Genomic DNA, 21,239 nt, shown 5'->3' on the forward strand with positions numbered 1-21,239 from the left:
AAAAATTGGTGTACGTCTAATGTGTACAATATGAAAAAATACATAGAATACATACTTATTCAGAATATTTTGACATTTTCAAGGATTGCTCTGGCCAATCGAGGGTATGCCGAAATTTCTTCAATGGTTTAGTTTAACGATGCCTATAACAGTACCAGGAAATTCACTAAGGGAGATTATGCAAAAAGGGACTGACCTCGACGAGCCGGAGGTATACTCAGGATTTTTAGTGATCGCTATGTGGATTTTTGCCCTCACATCCATTTGTCTGCTTCGATTAAGATATAAATCTTGATTTCGACATAAAGGTTAAAATTAATGTGAAAAAAGACATTAAATTGGAAAATAAACCACCTCGTATCGTTTAAATAGTGAAAAAGGCATCTTTCTTGACAAGCTTTACAGGGTTAGTTCGTTCTAAATTGATCTAGTATAGAGTTAGTTCGTAGCTGCGTACATATGTATACTAGCGGGATATTGCGTTTTTATATATATTGTAAAATTGTAACTACTGAGAAAGTGGAGGACCACGTTAAGGAGTCTCACCTGCGACATTAATGTATATTTTGTTCATATCGTAAGTGTAGACGTGCGCAAAAAAAGTTTCTTTAAGAATTCTTAGATTATTATATTTTATATAAAAGATGCGTTAGTTATTGATTGCTTAGTAAGTAAGCGGAAAATTGTTAGGAATAGGATATGCCTTTACCTCGTACTTTTACTCTTCCTTTAAACTTCTTGTGTCTACAGCTCTGGGATTGTATCGTAATCGTCCATATCAATGCTTGATCTATAAAAATGTAATCATGAAACAGAACACGTTCCATCAATATTATAGTCATGTAATATTGGATATCAGAGCATTCAGGGAGATAATGAGAGAAAATAAACATAACGAAGATGAAATGATTAATCGTTTCGGCACCAATGAAATGTAATTTATCATTTTTGATTTATTGATCTCCTCTTACATGTTTTTTTTCCACAGATATACATGTGTTACAACACTCACTATTATCGGAGATTAACATAGTATACAAACATATACAACGTGCGAACTATGCGTGAGAATTTCCCGTTTGTTTTTCTTTTTAGTAACTCGTTCTTAGGCTGGAATATATTATCGATAATTCTACTGGGATACGTCACATCGACCATCGATTCTGGAATGTCTTTGCGAAACAAAGGATTCAAATAGTAAAGCGCGCATCGAGGAGAACTAAAGAAGCGAATATCACGTTTCAAGCATTGTTTAATAATCACGACGGATGCGTTAGATATTTCTATTGTAGGATTGATTCGATGATCTATCGAAATAAATGTCACGTAATATTAAACGTGACTCATTGTCAGAGTTGCCTGGCACTTAGGTGACAGACCACCATATAAATTAGATAAGATAGCAAAATCTAAAAAATATTATATAGTAAAGTGTAGCCGCTAAAATTCTATCTCAATTCTTGTTTACCATACTTCGCAACTACTCTTGAATTAGATACGAAAAAAAAGATAGAAGAAAACGGTATTAGTATACTATATGCGCTATGGAAGATTTTTTTGAATAATACTATCATCAAGCAAAGACACGCGACACTTGATCTTCGCACTCTCAAGGATTTCTTTTTTAAAAATGATCAATAATCAGTGAACGTAGAACTTTTTTGAACGAAACAAGTGTATGTGTATGTAGCTGGATACTCGGAAAATTGATACGATTCTCGATAAATAGTAATACAATTTTTTTTTAGCCTACCAGGAATTGTTTCTTGGACTTTGTCAAGTTGCAGCTAATAAATTTCCGAATGATATAAAATTTTAATCGCTCGTTAAGAACTCGTTGGATTTTCTTTTTATAAGACATTGAGCCTCGTCGACTTTGAATTATACTCCGCCTGGACTTCTAACAACTCGTAATTGCAATTGTTGCCTGCAAATAGATTGTTTGCCGCAACTAATTCAAGTCTTTTCATCTTTCATTTCAATCGAAACAATCTGCAACTTTAGAAACATTTTAAAACCTCTATTTCCGTATAAATTTTGTTTAAGCTTAAATTTGAGAAGAAAAGAAATATGCAAATCTGTTGGAGTGCAAAGTTCAAAGTGTAGTAAGAGCTGAAATAAAAAATAAATAAATAAAATTCGACGAATTATTTCTTTGGTTTTCTTTGGTAGTAGTTAGGAAACAAAGTTTCTCAAAAAATATAACAATAATCCAAGCCCGTCGAAGTTCGTTTGCGTTTCTTCAGTTTCAAACATTTTTTCTCTCTCATTCATCCTCTCATCCTTCCTCTCTTGCCAACGTATATAAAATATGTATCGATTATTTTGATTTCCCCTTATAAATTCGCCCTCGTAACCGCGAGATACTAATTTGGAAGTTTCGCGGCTGATAAGATCATCTATACTCTGCGAAACCATAGAAAAATGCTAATCGTTTTACGATCTAACTTCGATCTTTTCGCCTCGCATTGTTTTAAAATAAATCATTACACCAACGAACGCCTTGTAAAGAACAAAATTTGTAATACAAGATTCGTATAACATTCGAATATACAAACTGTGATTAATGGTACGGCCAGGAAGAGGATGATTCTACATAAAAAATAATTCAAAGATCAGCCACTTCGTGGTGGTACCAATTCGTAAAATGCGTTCTTCGATATTTCGATCTAGACGTAGAATTAAAAAATCGTCGTTCAATTGACACTGTAGCTTTGAATTTACATATGCTGCCACGTGCTCGCATGACCATTGACATCGTTTCGAAACGACACTCGCAAATTGACCGCAGCAAGTACCAAAGCATATGTCGTTTCCATCGTCATATCATTAAATCGAAATAACGCACCGCCAAAGTTAATACGCAACATCCACAGCGGCTAGGATTGTCGCGGATATTGCAAAATTATAACTGTAGCCATAATAGTAAACACGCAACCTGTGTGATACGAGCAAAATGACGCTATTGTAAGAAAGTAGCAGCGTTGTATGTAAGGAAATATTATACAAACGGATCCTTAATGAGCGTAATGATCTTGATTCACGGAAACTGTTCAATAGCCTGTAACGTAAGATAGTATAGTCTTTTTCTAAGCTTCAATGGAGATAATAATTTAACAAAGGTTCGAAAGTTCAAAGTTGACAGAAGCAGTTCTACGGTTAGCTGGATGAAATTATTTTTCCCTTCAGCCTACTTCCGTTTCTGCAAGTTCCCATAAAAGTGGAAATCATAATCTGTTACAATTGGTAACGTGCCAGTATTAAACAGAGTTTCTATTTCTTTCCTTTTTTTTTTTTTTTTTAAATATTTGAATACATGCTTTTCGACAAGCTTCTGAATTCTTGTGAAATTTTAACGATAAAGAAGATGATGTCATGCGAAATTTAATTGGTAACACTACCTGTCCGTGAATTTCTGAATAAATTATTTATACGACGTAACTTTGTTTACAATGATCGAACGAGTTGACACCATTTTCTCTAACATTAATAGTGCAAAAAGATGTATCAAATTCTAACGTTGAAAAATACGGTCCGAGTACAAAAGAACGGAATCAAAAAAAAATTTTTTTTTTTTTTTTTTGAACAAGCAGTGCTGAGGAAATAATGTTCGAACAGAGAAACATTCCAATTGATCCAGCGATCATAACGTTAGCAACAATAAGGTCCTCGCTAAGAGTCATACTTTGTATGGTAATTTTAATGACGCAGTATAAATACTTGCTGTAGCGATAAAATAAATGAATACTAGCCACTAGAATTGGCAAAAGAATACAAAGTATACATAGGCATACGTATATTTTTTTACGTTTTCTTCTTTTTTCAGGCTTATCTTGATAACACTATATTACACGTGTTATGATCCCTGAATGTTGCATTTCAAAGAAGCAATTCCAATTTCAGCACATCTTCTCAAGTGTTTGCGTCTTATATCGAAACAGGTACAAGTTCTTGCTTTTTGATATTTAAAGAAGATAGGAGATCTTAGAAACTTCCTATCCTTCCCTCCCTAAACTTCCCTCTTCATAAATAATTGACAAATAGAAATAAAATAGTTAATCATACATTATTATAAAAATTCTCATAAAATAAACGATCGTATAATAAACAAAACCTTTCCTCCTGAATGGTGTCCAACCCTAAACATTTCCAATTGTTATAGTACATTGATTTATACTAAGAAAAAAACCTTAGGTATTTCAGAAAGTTCATAACGATTTCTTACGATCGATATCAAGTTCCATTGTTCTTCGATCTCGCCAGAAACTTTCCAAACAACCGAACAAAAGGGAAAGATAACAAATCAATCTATTCCTTCGCTCCATTCGCTCGTAAAGAATTTCAATTGAGAAAAAGAATGGAAACTCGTAAGATCTACAATTCTCAAGTGATTGGTAAGGGTTTGACCAAACCTCCCCAGCACTGCGATAAAACGGAAATCCTAGTCGCGGCTGGTCGCGCAACCGATCAGGACGTTCTCGCGCATACTAAAGCTCTGAATGTTCTCGTAGGCGTGTACGTTCTTGTTGTTGTTGATGTAGCTGTTGATGTTGTTGCTGTTAGCCGTGCTACTAACGCGACTGGCGCCGTTACTACCGCGATTGTTAGTAGCAGTATTAGTACGTTTAGCAGTAAGGCAGGGGCCGCATCGGATTGGCATGGGTCGAGCAGCAACGAGACAGTCAATTATCTGTCTTACAGTAGGCATGCAGGTTTTGCTGTACCCTGGAAAACACATATCACATGCTCCATCAGAACCGAACCACACATCGACTTCTATCACGCCATCGGGGGTTTATTTCGCTTGTCTCGTCTTCCTTTTTACGATGATCTTTGCGCGGCGACCACCGTTTTCGAATTTTGGCCAAAAATTGAGAAAGAGACGTCTCCGTCGAACACGATTCCTATACACCGATACGTATAAATTTGATGAAATTTGGCATCCGTGGCGATTCGATTAAAGGAAAATCTAAAAAGAGGTCTCGGGCATATTTCCGTAACGATCGAATAAAGATTCGGAGTGAAGTGCTGTAACGTGACACGTGGATTTTCTGAAACTCGAAGTCGATCGAACGTTGGCTTAGCTAAGGAAGATACGAGAAGAGAGTTTGGAGAGATTTTTTAATAATCGCGGAACAGCGGATATGTATATTGGAGTTGCAGATATGAAGAATCTTCCTTGTTTTTGGGATAGGGACTTGGACGAATGTAAAATATGGACCTGTGATGGAAGACAAAATTACGATAGTTTGATTTCCAATGGTGACTCAAGTGTCGGGATCTTTCATCTTCGTCCTTCCTTTCCTATTGATCGAGGAAGATTAATTTCTACAATCTTATGGAAATTATATCTCTTTTATTTCTCTAGATCGTCTTTTGCCTCTTTTTAGATCATCCTCGCGTTTACGACATGATAGCGTTAACAAGTGACATTAACGTTAAGGTATCGCGAGATCTCTTAAGTAACAGCGAATATCACGCGTAATCTGTAACGTTACTTAAAAATACTAACAATACCGAATGCTTAATATATGATAGGATTATTTAAAAAATTGAACAGTAATACTGATCTGTACACGGTCAAATTGTACGCCTTCTTCTCTTTCTTCAATTTTTCAGGGAACACTTCACGGTACGGATACGAATGAGAGAAGATTTTTATTCGACAAGCGATCGCATGATAGAAGTCGTGATGGCCAAACACATTTCACATGTCTCACGAAATAATCGAAAAATACAGACAACAAAGAAACGAACGATACAGGAGTAGAAAAAAGAAGCGGAATTGGTCGAAAAAGATACAAGGGTGGCCTAGAGCCGTTTTAGTCGCATTTAGGAAGCACTTTTACATGAATTTTAAACAATGAATACCGTCAGCTTGAGCATATTTCTCGCCACCTTCGTCTATCTACGTTACTATACAAATAACAAGAGCGGAACAACAGTTTGCTCGAAAGGGGAGGAGGATGTGTAAAAGAATTAGGCTTGCGCATCAAGACTAAAGAAAAAGAACAGGGCTGTGATAGAAAGGAGGAGGATGGTGTGTGTTCGAGAACAAAACAACTTGTCCTTATCGACTAAGAAAAAAAAAGAATGAAACACAATGTAAAAAAGTATCGCATCTCGCAAAATCATTCGCAGACACGATGCACCTTGACAATGGCTCGCCAAAATAGGCGCGATTGCTGGCAGAAGAATGGAAAATTAGGCACTATGAAAACACAGGTAATACGCCTAAGAAGCTCAGCCATTATATCAAACAACGATTCGTTTCCATTGCACCTAAGCGTATTTACAATCGAGTCTTGTGACTCTCATTAACGATTAATCTGAGCAAACGTTTGATAATAAAAATCTTGTAAAAGAAAGAAAGAAGGAGAGAGAGAAAAAATTGTATCGATCGTAAAAGGAAAGATATTTGTCAGAGATTTCTCTGTATATTATTCTCCTTCCAAGAACGATTTCATCACAGTTAGATGCAGTGGAGTGGTTGATCAATATTTGGAAAAAATATTCGCTAAAAGACAGCAATTACGATCGCTGGATGGATTTCTCTAAGCGAGACTTACGACAAAAAGAGAGGCGCATGACACCGTGCATACAGGATACAAAAAGATACGAAAGAGAGAGATTGACTTAAAAAAAAAAAAGAAAAAAATAGAAATACGAATATACGCATAAAAATTACGCATTATGCTCGATGAGCGACAGTGACGGAATCGAGGAACGTTCCTCGTTTTCTCTCCCTTCTCGATCTCCCTTTGAATCGCTTTTGTTGATAAGATATCAACGATTTCAAACTATCATACACAGAGCTATACCGTTCGAAAGAGTAAAAAACACGATGTCCAAAAAGATATTAAAAGACAATTGGCACGTTCTCAATAAAAATTATTTGGCAGAGGTGTAATGTATGTATGTTTGTGTAAACCGTAATCAATTAATTAATTAATTGTTATATCGTCAGATTCGTCGCGTAGAAAGGCAGTTTGTCACTAAATTCGCGAATAATTCATTCTCGTGAAATTTCGTATTCCAAACGAAATTGCACGTCCTCTTTATCGTTTCATCTGACCCCCTTCTTTTTTTTTTTTTTTTCTTTTGATCCCTTTCTTCCTTTGCACACGACGAAAGGTAAACTGAGATCAGCGGGTTCCATTAGAAGCGACATTAATTAATCACGGCCTCCCCGATCGATGTACCGCAGCCCATCGTAACGCATCGCTTACGTAGTTTATATGTATAGAATACTTTATGGTTAATCGAAACCATTCTTTATTCTCTTCGTATAATATTGACGAGTTAATTGTAGGATTGTCTCGATAATTTACTGTTCTCGATGCTCGTGCGTTGTCCAGAACTCATTTCTCTTCCACAATGGTTCGTAATCTTCCTTTTATTTCGTATTTATTTGAAATTTATCGAGCGTTTTTCTTTAATATTTCCTTCCAACGCACGCGACAACGAAACACCCCGTGATTCATTTAATTTGTTTAATCACGCTCAACAGCAGCGACTGTTAGTTCAGTTCGTTATAACGCAATAATAATAATATACATATATAATATCGTTTTCTCTGCTTGTAATCCTATCCTAAAGGAGTTCTCCCAAGGCCTGTGTACTCTTGTATGCATATCGTTTTAGAACTCTTTTCCTTCTATTCACGGCGAACAACGTGCGGCTCAACAATGTCACGCTTTGAGATCTTGCTCCATTTTCTCTCTCTCTCTTTTTAGGCAATATTTTTTTGGCGGATTTTCGTAAAGAGTCTCGGTCGCGTGAACATCATCGTTATTAATTAAATAGAATCTGTGAGTAGGATCAAATCACGTAACATTTGGCGTTTCTCTTTCTCTCGGGAAAGAACCTCTTTCCCGAGTTATAAATATATATGTATATGTATATGTATATATATTTCTTTTTCTTCTTTCCTCTTTATATAGATATACGTATATTCGTTAACTAAGTTTCTATTATAATGTGAAAAATCTTGTATCTGTTGAAGACGATATATCGGTCAGAATTATCACAAGAGAGTCGATAAGTCTGCATCCTAAGGTTTGCAGTTCGCCTAACGAGAGTTCAAACTAATTTGTGTCGTGTATAATAATAATATATGTATATATTTCTTGCAACATTTTTTCTTTAACTAACGTGAGCGTTTTCCTTCGAACAAATTACGTTCCTCCAAATTCGTTGAATTTTTATATCGTCATTTCATTATAGAGCGGTTTCCTTTTCGCTAATTATCTTAATTCCATGCTTGGTCAGGATCATCTTTACAGTTTCGTTATCCCTGACTTTAGGCTTCTCTATCCAGTTGATGTCATCTTGCGCCTCGTCCTCCCTTCCTAAACTTTCCACCAGAGAATCCAAATTGTCCGTGGACGAATCCACGTATCGAACGTTGTCCGCCGATCTCTGCAACGATTTGCATCTTCTGGAGCTTCTAGAAGCGCGTATGTTATCCGCTGAGCCGATCAGCTTGCTGTTCTTAGGCCTTAGAACTTTGTCGTTGTTTCTGGAAGATGTTCTGGCTGATTGAAGATTATCCACCGAGGAATAACGCCTCTTATCTTGAGAAACGTTCACAGGATCCTCGGCTGGTTTTTTTCTAAATAACGATCCCTTGCGATTCACGCGTCTGGAACTACTAGACAGGATAGCCAACTCGTCTTTAGGAATAAAATATTTATCGCGCGATTTCTTTTTAATAACAGCCGAATCGGAGATATTGAAAGACTTGGAAAATTGTATTTCGCTTATTTGATCGCTAAACTTTCGATCGTCCATCGACTCTGGTCCGCTCTGGAACCCACAGTTCTCGATCTCGAAGCTGTCATCGTCCAGAGACGGATTAGTCGCGATACTGTCGCCGATTCTGGAACTGTTCTTAGGAAGACTTCTCGAGGAAGACTCGAACGCCCGACTATGAGTCAGATCTCTTGGATCCCTGGTAGAGTACGATCTTGGCTCCTGATCGGGGTTGAAAGTGGCACAGATCTCGTTGCAGATCTCACAAACCTCGCATAGCTGATCGCAGTCGGTCGTGGAGGAAATGAGTTTCCGATCCAAGGTGTCAGTCGACTCTTGCAGATTCCAAGAACTACAAATATCGCATTCCGTAGAATCTTCGTCGACGATGGAACTGCAATTGGAACGCAGGATTACTTCTTCCGTTCCCATTATCTCTTCCGTCCTTAAAGACAATTCGTTCACGTAGCAACAGGCAGAGCAGAATTCGTCGGTTTGCATGTCTAGTTCGTTCGCCGTGATCAGCTGAGACGTACTGTCCGCTTTGGAAGGATCTTCGTAACACACTTCCTGGATCTTCTTAATGGACTCGCAGCTCTTCGATTTCTTCGAGAACGTTTCCTCAGTCTTCGATCTCCTTCTAGAAATCGTCCTCGAATCGTTCGTGGCGATCACCGAATCGAGACTTCCTTTTAATGACGCGTCGTACCGTTTCACTTTCTTGGTTCTCTCATCGCTGATCATGGACTCGTGAATCTTCGATCGAGATTTGCTCTCTCTTTTAGGGCTCTTCGATCTCGACGAAGAAGCATTCGAGACAGTCTTATAGAACGTTTCTTCCGATTGCGTGCCCGAGTCGACGCTCTTTTCTATTGCTTCGCTCTCTTTCACTCTTTTCTCGTCACTTTCATTATGTATTCTCATCTGACCGTTCTTTGTCTTCCTGGGACTCTTGCGCGCGTTCACCACTGACTTCACATACTTACCATCTATCTCTAGGCTTACGTCCCTCTTCGAGGACTTGTCATCTAAGGCCAACGAGTCATCGGAGGCTTCTCTCGCGATCTCCGTTCCATCATCGACTATCTCTTGTATTTTTACGGTGCTCTCTTCGCTAATGGACGACGGAACAGGCGACTGCACCAAGAGACTCAATTTATCGATACTTCCATCCGACTCGCCTTTGTATATCGTGATCTCGCCTTTACCCTGTACCCCGTTCTCTTCAACAATCAACGTCGTACCTTCCTTGTCGAAAGGATTATGAATCATCGCGCTAACTAACACTAACACCTGCGTGTTTGAACATCGAACGCTATCGTTAGGAAAGCCGTCCTGATCGCAAACCTCGTCGCTTCCCTTTGGATCAGGGTATTGTTTTTTACGCGATAGACTTTCCTGCTGACTCTCTATAGAGTCGTTCGATCGTTGTTTACCTAACCAAGGATCTTTATGCTTGTCTTGGACTTCGTCTTCGACCGTGTCGTCCAAGCCGTACCGCGTGAGCCTGTAATCCTCCTTGTCCACGCTAAAGTCGGATAAAGCGCCTTCGTGGCGTCCTCCACCATTGTCCATAACGGACATCGCCGAGGACGAGACAGTCGAAGATGAAATCGACGATCTAGCTTCGCGATTCATTACTCTACTTCCTCCTGATTCTACATCAATGACGTCATACTGGACTCGAAGTCTGTTACTAGTCTCTGACGATTTAGCTACGCTATTTTTCGCCTCGATTGACGGCTTCGTATTAAGTTTGACGAGATTCTCGCGTTTCGACGAGGTGGCGACACCCGGGGACACCTCTTCCAATTGACTCGATCGGGGCTGTACCCTGACCACCTTCCTAACCTTCCTATCATCGTCAACGAAACCTACCTCGTCGAGGATCTGCGACTCGCCGGTTTCGGTGGCGATGATTTGTTTCGCGAGACCTGGATACGCGGCCTTCGCGGTCGTTATATGTTTGGCGTTGCCGTTCTCGGCAACGAGAGCGCTAATGAATTTCTCGCGCGCCTCCTCGAGGCCACCGCAGCCGGCGTGACGGGAGGCCACGCAAGCCATGTTTGTTGCGTTCTGGATATTCTTACGCAGAACGGTATCAGGCACATCGATGGATATAATTTCGATCGGACTCGGGGAGTCCATGGTAACGTCGCTAGGCGACGGCGTGAGAAAGGTGCTTTGATACTTGGAATCAATGGTCAAGTAATTATTCGCGTTGGGCGAGGTCAGTTCCAACTTACTTCAGTGTCCAAGTAGATTGGCAGCGTGAAAAACAAGACACTATTGTTTATATGGTCTTCGTTAACTCGATGCTTGATAGAAGTCCGATTCAGGGCAAAGTTGTTCCACTAATCTTTTTTATCGAATTACATCTTGACATCGAGATATTTATGTCACATTTATATAAATTCGTTATTTAATTTCCTTGTTTAATTATGTTCCGAATGGTAAAGGGAACTGAATGAAGCAAGGAAAATTACCTTTATCCGTGAATCGGTACTTTCCCCACGATTAGCAAATTGAATACAATTTAAATTAAATAAAAAAAATGCAGTTGCTAAAGTTTATTTGTAATTACAGTCGAGTTACTAGGAAATAGATCTGATTAAATTTACATAATAAATAAAAGATTTTTAGACTAGACTAATGTATTGCTGTATATTGTTTATACGAGATGTGTTGACCCTTTTAACACTCAATAAGTTCTTTTCAGAATTGTTTAGCAGCTGTTGCTTTCTGAGTATTTATCGAATAAACAATTCGAAAAATTTATAAGAATATAGTATTTTTAGTGTTGAAATGTTTTTATCGACTAGATCTAATATCTAATTCTAAGTTACATTATATCGCTAATGTATGATTGGTAATCATATGCATCTTGTGAAAAATACATTACTACATTTTCTTATAAAGTAAATCTATATATTACCTATTATTTTTTTAACATTCTTCATATTATTTATAAAATATTTAAAAAACTACTTTGCAGAAAACAAAAATTTCATATCTCCTTTCTTATTCAACATTCAAATATTTATATATTTAAAAACCAATATATTGATTATTATAATCCATCTTATGACTAATGCATTCATATTATTGAGTAATAACAGGGTTAAATTTTAATTATAAAATATACAACTGTGTATATGTATGACTGTACAACAACTTTACAACATCTTAGATCAACCAATTCTATATGTTCTAAACTCACCAACTATGAGGGATATGAATGCTATAAAAATATATTCTTTTCGTACAAAATACATAAAAATAAATTTCTGTTTAAATCTATTGGAAGACATACTATTAAGTTCCCACTAGTTAAGTAAACTATCGTTTCAGTGAAATTATGTTTAAACTCACATTGTCGATGTTGTTGACTTTGCATCATAAATTCCTTGCTTATAGACATAATCAATCACAGAATCTTGTACGAGATACCTGACACTCTCACCTCGTTTCAATGCTCTCCTTATTCTAGTTGAGCTAACTTCATTTGGAATCCATTCAGTTACTATGTATATATTGTGCTGTACAGAAATTAATTATAAGAATACTAGGTTGATGTAAAAGATATATAACAATTGTTGATAAGACAATTACCATATACTTAGAAAGAATATCTGAATCATATATGAACTTATTTGGATTAGAACCTTCCCTTGTAATAACTACCAGACCATATTCTCCAACAATTGCATCGATCTGCAAATACAAAATTATAAAAATTTTCTTTAATTATCAAAACGTTATAAATAGCAAAATAAAATAAATAAAAGTGTTACTTACGTCTTCTTCAGCCCAAAGATCATAAGTTCCAAAACTTTCTAATAGATCAGCACCGCACAATAACTTAATTTGGATTGGAGTGTGATCAGAACTATTTTTTACATTTTCTGGAATCCATTCCAGATCCTCCGTTGATACATTATGTTTAACATTAGTCCAGTCAAATACCACAGAGTTCAATAAATTTTGATGGTACTGTAAACTTAGTCTAGTCTTTGTCCAACCATTCTGTCTAGTTTCCCAAGTGCTAAGTCGAATCCATTCGCTGTTTTGTAAAGCTAATCTTAACATAGCACATCTGTGTGTTGCGCTTGCCAGTTCTTTCTTAGCATATGCATCATGTACAGGAGATATAACACCACCAACCACAATATGTGTTCCCATTCTGTGAAGATGATCTCTGGCAATTTCTGTAAATTTCCAACAAAAGGTTACTACATTATCAAAAGAAAATCACATTTAATATTTCAATTGTGAAACAATTTTTACAAAAGATAGAATTGTATGAATAATTTGAACTTGTTTATTAATACAAAATTTTATTTTCAAATCTGATTAAAACTTCATATCCTAAATAATTCTTATTTGTGAACGTCGACAACATCAATTCGGATTGTTTACACAGTGTTATCTTAACAATGTTCTGATTCGTTCAAATAATCAACAAATCTTAAATGTCGTAAAATTCGTCTACTATATTGTACGCGAATTGAACAATTTTGTGTTTATATGAAGGCTCGATATTGATTATAAGGAATGATATATATGTACCAAACATTCTTAAATGCATATTGGTTGGAGGGTTATAACTGCCACACGACATAAGAATAACACGCGTTGGTGCCATTTTTTCTTCTTTTGTCCCGCAGCATGTGATGACAGCACGTTTACTTGACTGCTGGAACTCTCTTCTTGTAGTTTTGTATAAGCAGGACACGGAACATTTAGATTGAATAATAGTACGAGGTAAATTGTTACGCGAGACACCGTAACATCCAACCACACTGTACGGACTACACACTGGCTGATGTTTCAGCCATATTTGAGACGGTGCTACTACAGGAGTCAATTGAGATATTGTTTTCAACATGATTGTCTTAAATAATCTTTAAAACTTGTCAACTTTTACATATTGCATAATCTTTATATTTTATCAGTTTTTATATAAGCCAGCAACTACTGTAGTCAATGAGGAGATTTCGAAACGATAGTCAATTATTAATTTGATGCACGTCGAAATATCACCCTGTCTTTTCAAGAGGCTCTTCGAAACGATCTACTGTATTGACTTAATAGAATATATAATTTGTATCGATATCCTAATTTATCTATATCAAGAGGTTTATCAATCTATTTATCACGTAAAAAAATCAACACAAATAGATTTTAGGCGTATAGAAAGTTTCAAATCTACGAAAATTGTATGTAAGTATTAGTAATAAATAACTTTAGAAGGTTAAATAATTTTTCTATATAGAAATAATAGACCTAATATAATTTATTAGGCTATTGGAATGTTTGATGCTAACAAGAATTGTGCTAATATAGTGTAAAAACAATAATTACGTAATAATGCAAATGATATTGAATGTTTAATTTTCAATTACGTGTTCCTAAATCATTATACATATTTAAACATACATAGGTTATAAAATGGTACGGCAAATTTTATATCATAAACGTGAAGAGCATTTTGGCATAATTATTATGTATCGTTTGTAATAGTTTATCTTTTCTAGCTAATTAATAATTCTTGCTCATATTATATTTTATTAATAATTTGTAACATATTAAATGAGCTTTACAATATATTATAAATATAATACATTTCTTAACTTTTATTTATTGAGGAGTTACTTATATCTGATTCAAGTATTCAATAAAAAATATGGCGCGAGAACATTTCGAAGGCGCCAAAGTACAATCGATATTATCGATGCCTGCGATACATTGGAGGGACAGCTTCAGAATGATCAAAGAATTGAATGTGCGATTCACCGTATCGTCAGAAAATTTTTGAGTACGTATTTTTACCTTTTTTTTTTGCATGTTATATGTAAGTAACAACATTTTTATTGTTAATACATTGTTACTTTGTTATTCGTTCATAACGAAATGTAACATAAATGTGGACTATTTCTTTCTTTATTTAAAATCAATATGTTAACCGCGTAATAAATTCACTAAAACTTAAAATCTTATAGAATTGACCTTTTGAATTCTGGAACATTCTAATTGTATTAAATTTCCTAACAGATTCCTTATGTGATATATGTACATCGTTCAACTGAGACTACTATGAATGTATCTTCAGCATGAGTCAGCAACGTCAGTAATATTAGCGGCAGAAAGGTGTTCTTGATTATTCTGCGATAGGTGAGTCGTAAATTTTCCACGCCAAGAAATTATGGTTTGGCAAAGTTGGCTATGAGATTGAATAATTGTAAAACGCTTTCTAAACAGAATATCTACGAGACAATATCAATCTTTGGAGAATTGTTCGATAATTTTTTTTTCTTAACAACAAAATAATATAAAAACAGTTCAATTATCATTTACTGGTGTCCAAATGGTAAGTTAATAAGTATTTATTGCACCATCCATACATTTCAGTGTTATAATATATAGACATATATCAACAGTCTATAAAATATGCAGAAAGACCATAATACTATTCGGATAGTCGAATTGAACTCCTTGCTCGGTTGCCATTCTCTGCTCTTTTCCCGTGCTGTCTGAATATGAATTGCAAAATAAGATAAACACAAATATCGAATAGAAATATTTTGATATAATTGATGAAGTTTATTGTTAAAGTATGTAATTTCCCATGTTATATACGATAATGATAGTAATCGTGGCTATACCACTGACTATACGTTCTCGGTTGACCTATTCTACTTTGACGAAGTGACGGAAATCATGGGAAGGATAGGTACATGTCCCTTGTATACCCCTTCCACTGATGGATTTAGTAGTAGAGGATGCGTTAAGCGAGACGCTGTTTACTTATTCTCATTCTGTCAACTAACCAGAGTAGTTTTTTATTTTGTGTGCCTTTCAGCGAAATTATATTTTTCAAAATTTTCATTTACATTATTGTTACGTGAGATTTACTTCAAAGAGTATTTTCATTTATATCCTAAAATATCAAAATATCAACGCGTAGATATTGTAGCTGGACAAAATTGAAAATTTACTTCACTTAAAACAATTAGTGAATTAATTGAGGGCATAATTTCACTGTTATTGAGGAACTAAAGTTCTTACCTTCTAACTTCTTATATATGCAAATGTAATAGTACAATGTGGGAAGCTATGTTGGTATTATCATTTAAAATAGGAAAATTCTTGTCCTCTTTAGTATACTAAAACATCCATGGTCTAAACAGGATTCTAATTGAAGAAACATGTAAGTTTAACTATCGTTACAGGTCTTCAAACTTCGCTCTTTTCATCCACAAAGATCTATTTTCTTCAATTTTCCCTTCCAAAATCAAGCAAGAAACTTCTACATAGACTCGACCACTCTACTGGTCAATCTCCTTTCCACTTATAACCTTTTACCAAACATCATTTTTCACATTTTCAGAAATCAAGTCCGTGAACTCTCAACGACACATGTAATCCAACAAATGCATCGTTTTTTCATCAAGATCCAATTCACTCTTCCGTTGTATCTTCATCTTCGCCTACACACTTTCGACCAGGTAGACTCGTCCTTGGCGGAAGGGTGGTATCGGCCATGCGGAAACGAGCCACGTGTCGTTAAGCAGCGCGTGCTCGTGATACATGGTTCCGCGAAACTCGGTCGCCCGGAGACCGAGGCTCGAAGGGCGTAGGTTGGCCGGATTTCGCTTGGAGGGTCCGATTGTGCTCGGTGTCTCGTAATTAGTGGGGTGCGTAGCAACGCGTGCTTCACCGTCATTACGTCACAAACTTCGATACAGACATGGATCACGATTCCTTTGCGAGACACGTTGTGTGCTCGAGCTCGGTATAATGACGTCACTTCGTTCATTTTGCCCGGATCTTCTCTTCCATTCTGTTGATTCGGTCCGACGTCGAGCTCTCACACCTTCGAACTCGATTCGTTCTGCCAGACCTTATTACGTGCCGAGTCCTCATGGACTTTGCCTCGCAACTTGGAACACCGAAGTATGCATGTTTCCTTGAGATTGAAGCCGGGGATGAACCCTCGTTTTTGTCAGGAATTTCTCGTGGATCTCCTCTGCTCGCCTCTCGGATTGCATTCCCTTCGAGGTGGAATTTGAATGAAACGAATATCGCTGTTTACGGTTGTTTCGGTTTCCAGGCGATTTTGATGTTTCCAAAGAAATATACAAGGACTTGGTGATACGCAGTTCATCGCTGATAGTTTCTAATTTTGGAGAATTTGATACGAATTATTAACAGGAATGAAATGGAATTTATTTGGGGATTGCGTCAAATGCTAGATATTAAACTTAAAGCGAAGGACAATTAAGATGAAATTACAAGAACTTACTCTAATCAAATGTATTTGATTCTATCTCTCACAGGAGATTTTATATAAGTAGTATATGTAATATATTATTTGAATGCGTTTTCTAGGAAGATTATTTTTTAATTTAGCGCCATTGAATATTTATTAAATCAAACAACGATTATTGTACGAACATAAGAGGTTTCATACTGTTTCATAAATTTCCTGCCAGTAATAGTTGTTTCAGATATGTACTGTTTCTTTGAATACAGAGTATGTACATCATATCTCGTTAGAGATTATTTTATGTTTTAAAATCGGAGACTGCTTTTATTCGGCAATTAAATGCTTTAATTTTCTTATCTTATCATACGGAATCCTATGATTACATTTTTTAAATCTCGCAGAAACATATGATTCCTGAATTGTCCGCTTATCTTAATGAGTATTATTATCATCTATCTACATACAACAATTTTGTAAAATTTGGGGAAATAGAAGTATTATGATAACGTATCTCTTTTATAATCTTTTCTATGTATGTAAATATAATTATAAAAACATTTTAATGCATTTCTGCTACCTTGATAAAACAGTACGTAAATTAGTTTATTTACTTTTCTCAATGATGCGATTATGTAACTGCTATAGATTACTTTACTGCTCGGTCTTTCATGAATTAAACAACCGAATATTACAAAAAGCAAACACGTTCCCGCGGCAAAACGAAGCTATACATACGCTTAAGCCCGGATACACGCAACCACTTTCGGATAATTCAATAATCCAGCGTATTGGCAGGATAACAGGTCCGCGCGTGTTATCGTATCGGCGCTGCAACTTGATTACGTCTCATAATAAATTGAAACCCTCATTTCTAGGAAAGAACGAGCGACGGTATCTGTAATTTTTGCCCACAAGTAAGAAATCAATACTCTGATACGGTTATAAATCCACAAGATGGCGACAGAACGCGCGTATCGTGTTTGATCTTTCGCGCTCGAAAGAGGACAGGGTGGCCGAACAGGCAAATCGTTTCGAAGAACAAATAAAAACGCGAGATCGTCGCGCACGCCGATAGATAGCTTATCTTCGATACCGTAAAAGATCCAGGAATGTAACGCGGCACGGATTCAATTTTACCACAAACGGTCGCGATTCCGTGGAATTACCGTCCCGAATTCGAAAGAGCGGAACTCGACCGCGTAAGGAAAAAAAAGTTCGTCGAATTGAATTTCGAACTGGAAATTAACCCTGTAAAACGACGAAGAAAATAAAGAAAAAATTCTTGTTCTCACCTTTTGTTCCTGTAATTTAAGATTGGCTAATTTAGGATAGGTCAGTGGGAAAATGAAACGTACTCGCGGATCTTAATAATACACAAATTTTATTTTATTCATTTTTTTTTCTTCCCGCAGAATCGAGGAAATCATTTGTTGAGAGAACAAAACCACTGCAATACGAATAGCAGTTACAAGTAAATATGTACAATAATATAAGTGGTTGCCTTTCTTTCTTTATTTTTTTTTTTTTGTGTTTTTGCTTTATCATCGGTTTCCTGTTTTCTCTGTTTTGTGGTTTATTATTCCTACTTTCGCACTGTTAATGATAATTGATAATGATAATCAATTAATTAATTAAGAATAATAATGATAATAACTATAAGAATCGTACTGAATCATCATACATCCACCCGGTAAATAGAGGTTCAATCGTAGGCATACCAATCGACCATTATCGAATCATGACAATATTGACAAATTGACAGAATGTGCCTTTTTTTTAAGCTAGCTTCGCATTCCACCCGTTCACTCTCCCTCTCTCTCTCTTACTCTCTCTCTCTCTCTCTCTCTCTCTCTCTCTCTCTCTGTCACTCTCTCTCTGTCACTCTTTCTCTCTCTCCCTAATTCACCCCTATTTCTCCTCAGTACAACTTCTCCATTTATTATCTCTCTTATATCACCCGCTTTTCGTTACTGTTCTTCTAATTCCCTTTCCTGCTTCGTTATACGTTAATTTCGTTCAGCTCGCGTTTCTGTTCGCGCGTAATTTTTCGACATACACCCCGCAACACGCAGCAAAATCTTACACTCTCTTTCCTACTCGCATTCTCTCTCACTCTACGTAAATGTTTCTCCTGATATTTCATAGTGTATCTTTCGTATGCTTTCTAACTCCCCGCCCAATCTCTTTCTCAACCGCTACTTCGTCGTTTCTTCGTCGCTTCTATCACCCTCTGTTTATCCTCATCGTTCGCGCGACGCAATCAAAAATTTCGACGTTCGCTACGATTCCGCCCCTCCACGCCCCTTCTTCGTCGGCTCTCTCATTTTTTTCTTTCGTCAGTTTCCTAAGATTAAGTCCACTAAGCATCCTCTACCATTGATTAAATGCTCGTCGCGACGAGAGAGGGCCGAACGTGGCTTTTCCCGAGGACCGTGTTCTTCCACCATCGTTTACTCGCTTTTCGTTTCCCTGTAAACGTTCCACTGTTTCCCTGCTCTCTTTCCTCAACCCTTTTGTCCGTTCCTCTTGCACACGCACGCACGCGCCACATCTCCCTCTCATTCTTTCGTTCGATCCGCACCGCACTTTTCCACGAAAATTCTCGTCGATCTCTCGCGTGGGCTATATCCTCTTCCCCGCTCAACCTTCCGCGCACCTGTCCTTTGCCCGTGTTTCTCTCCCCCCCCCTGTACCCATCCCTGTACACCCCTGTTTCTCCCAGCGCTCAAGCCGTTTCGTCGGTTTAAATCCCCTTCGTGTGCTCACCCTCTCGAGGATCGTCCTTGCCTGGTTTACGCGGCTCTCGTCGCCTCCTTTCCTCCCTGTGCCCGTCGCACCCCCCCCGTTTTCCTTTGCTCCCCTTGCCTGGCCAGAGAGACGTTTTTTGTTCGTGGCAGTTTTACGTGGCTCAACAACGACCGAGAAAAGGACCGCACTTTTCGTCTGAAGGAGTATCGCCACGCGGCAATTGCGCGATTGCAACGTCGGCACCGTGAAACCTACGCTTTTACCATCCACTCTCTTTCCCTCGTTTCCGGTTACCCTGTGTGCTCGTATCATCGTTTCCTCGTCAGCGTCGAAGTTTCTCGCGACGAGCTTCGGCTCGAATTCAAAGTACCTGCATTGTCGGTTCGTTCGAGTCACCAAGCGAGCAGACCAAGTGTACCGGCACGTTAGAACCGTTTCTTGCCTCGTTAGAGTATTCAGAAACGACGCTGTCGATACGGCTGGTTACTCTTTGGTGACAAAGGTCGCTCTTAGGTTACCTTGTTCGCGTGTATCGAGAGAGATCTTTGGGATCTCCGGTTGTCAAGAACTATGTTCGAGTTTGGGATATATGTATATATTAAGATCTTGGAAATTTCGAGCTGAAAGGAACCGGTGATCATTCTAAACGAAGGGGTTCGATCGTTCGACGTAAGGAAAAATCGACGTTACGCGAGTGCATGGACGATCCTCGAGTTACAAATCAGGTCGATGTCCGTGGTCGAGCGCAACAGGAGACGACACTCACGCTCTCTCCTTCACTCCGTTATTCTTCGTGTATTTTTTTCCCCTTTATTCGAAATGTCTTTTGTTGTTTTTTGTCTGTTTCATCGTAACATTTTTTACTTTTTTGGTATCTTATTTTCTCTGAAAAAGAAATGCCCATCTCGCACATAACGAACACGTTAACGGCGACGTGTGTTGGGTCATTAAAAAGGTTCTGGTCTCGATCCCCTTTTTTCTTTTTTTGTTCTTTTTCGTTTACCCCTCCTCTGTCATCGTTACTCTTCCTTCCGCCGACGATCTCCGTCGTATTTTCGATTTTCTCGTTTTTTATTTTTTTGTCGTTAAATAGTAATCATCTAAACAATGAAAGCGGCAAAACGTCTCGAGGAAAAAGGTGTCCCTGAGCGCGACGGAGGGAGACGACGACGACACAATGCTTCTTTGGGAGGGAGAAAAAAAGACCGTTCGTCGCCCTTCGTCGTCTTCGTCTCTTTCACGCCCACGATTATTTAGTCGCACCTGCACAGGACTGCGCGACACGTCCAGCTTACAAGTACAAAGGATTAACTACAATACGCTCGATGATTCCGGTTATGATGATTTCTTTCGTTATTTCTCTTTTTCTATTCTTTCGCAGTTTGTTACTTGTTTCGTATCCTATCGTTCATTTTCGTTCTTACTATTCTTGTTGTTTAATTTCGTTTCTGGTTCTTTCTTTTATTTT

At 37.5% G+C, this 21,239-nt stretch overlaps 2 protein-coding genes and 1 long non-coding RNA gene across 13 annotated transcripts in view; 2 read left to right on the plus strand and 1 right to left on the minus strand.

The window, feature by feature from the left end:
• Positions 1 to 938, plus strand: part of LOC122576080 (ABC transporter G family member 20-like) — a 22,889-nt gene extending 21,951 nt beyond the window's left edge. For all 7 annotated transcript variants that reach the window (XM_043745923.1, XM_043745918.1, XM_043745922.1 and 4 more), the window contains one exon: positions 84 to 938. In XM_043745923.1, coding sequence (XP_043601858.1) covers positions 84 to 295 — 212 coding nt within the window. In that variant the 3' untranslated portion in view covers positions 296 to 938. The remainder of the gene's footprint in view (positions 1 to 83) is intronic.
• The window catches only part of LOC122576079 (nicotinamide/nicotinic acid mononucleotide adenylyltransferase 1), a 13,816-nt gene extending 159 nt beyond the window's left edge, over positions 1 to 13,657 (minus strand). The window contains exons 1-6 of one of the 5 annotated variants that reach the window (XR_006319648.1): positions 13,324 to 13,657; positions 12,553 to 12,962; positions 12,367 to 12,468; positions 12,127 to 12,293; positions 710 to 790; positions 56 to 143 (exon numbers count right to left, since the gene is read on the minus strand). Coding sequence is in view for 4 of the 5 variants with exons in the window: in XM_043745913.1 (XP_043601848.1) it covers positions 8,221 to 10,999; positions 12,127 to 12,293; positions 12,367 to 12,468; positions 12,553 to 12,962; positions 13,324 to 13,642 (3,777 nt within the window). In the remaining variant the exon portion in view is untranslated. The other 4 variants (XM_043745914.1, XM_043745917.1, XM_043745915.1 and 1 more) reach the window with 4 other exon arrangements.
• Positions 13,658 to 13,857: 200 nt separating this feature from the next.
• On the plus strand, positions 13,858 to 20,966 carry LOC122575614. Its single transcript, XR_006319483.1, has 2 exons — positions 13,858 to 13,977; positions 14,426 to 20,966. It is a non-coding gene; the product is annotated as an uncharacterized LOC122575614 (long non-coding RNA).
• The last annotated feature ends 273 nt before the right edge of the window (positions 20,967 to 21,239 follow it).

This window comes from Bombus pyrosoma, linkage group LG15 (genome assembly GCF_014825855.1).
Source record: "Bombus pyrosoma isolate SC7728 linkage group LG15, ASM1482585v1, whole genome shotgun sequence".
Classification (NCBI taxonomy): domain Eukaryota; kingdom Metazoa; phylum Arthropoda; class Insecta; order Hymenoptera; family Apidae; genus Bombus; species Bombus pyrosoma.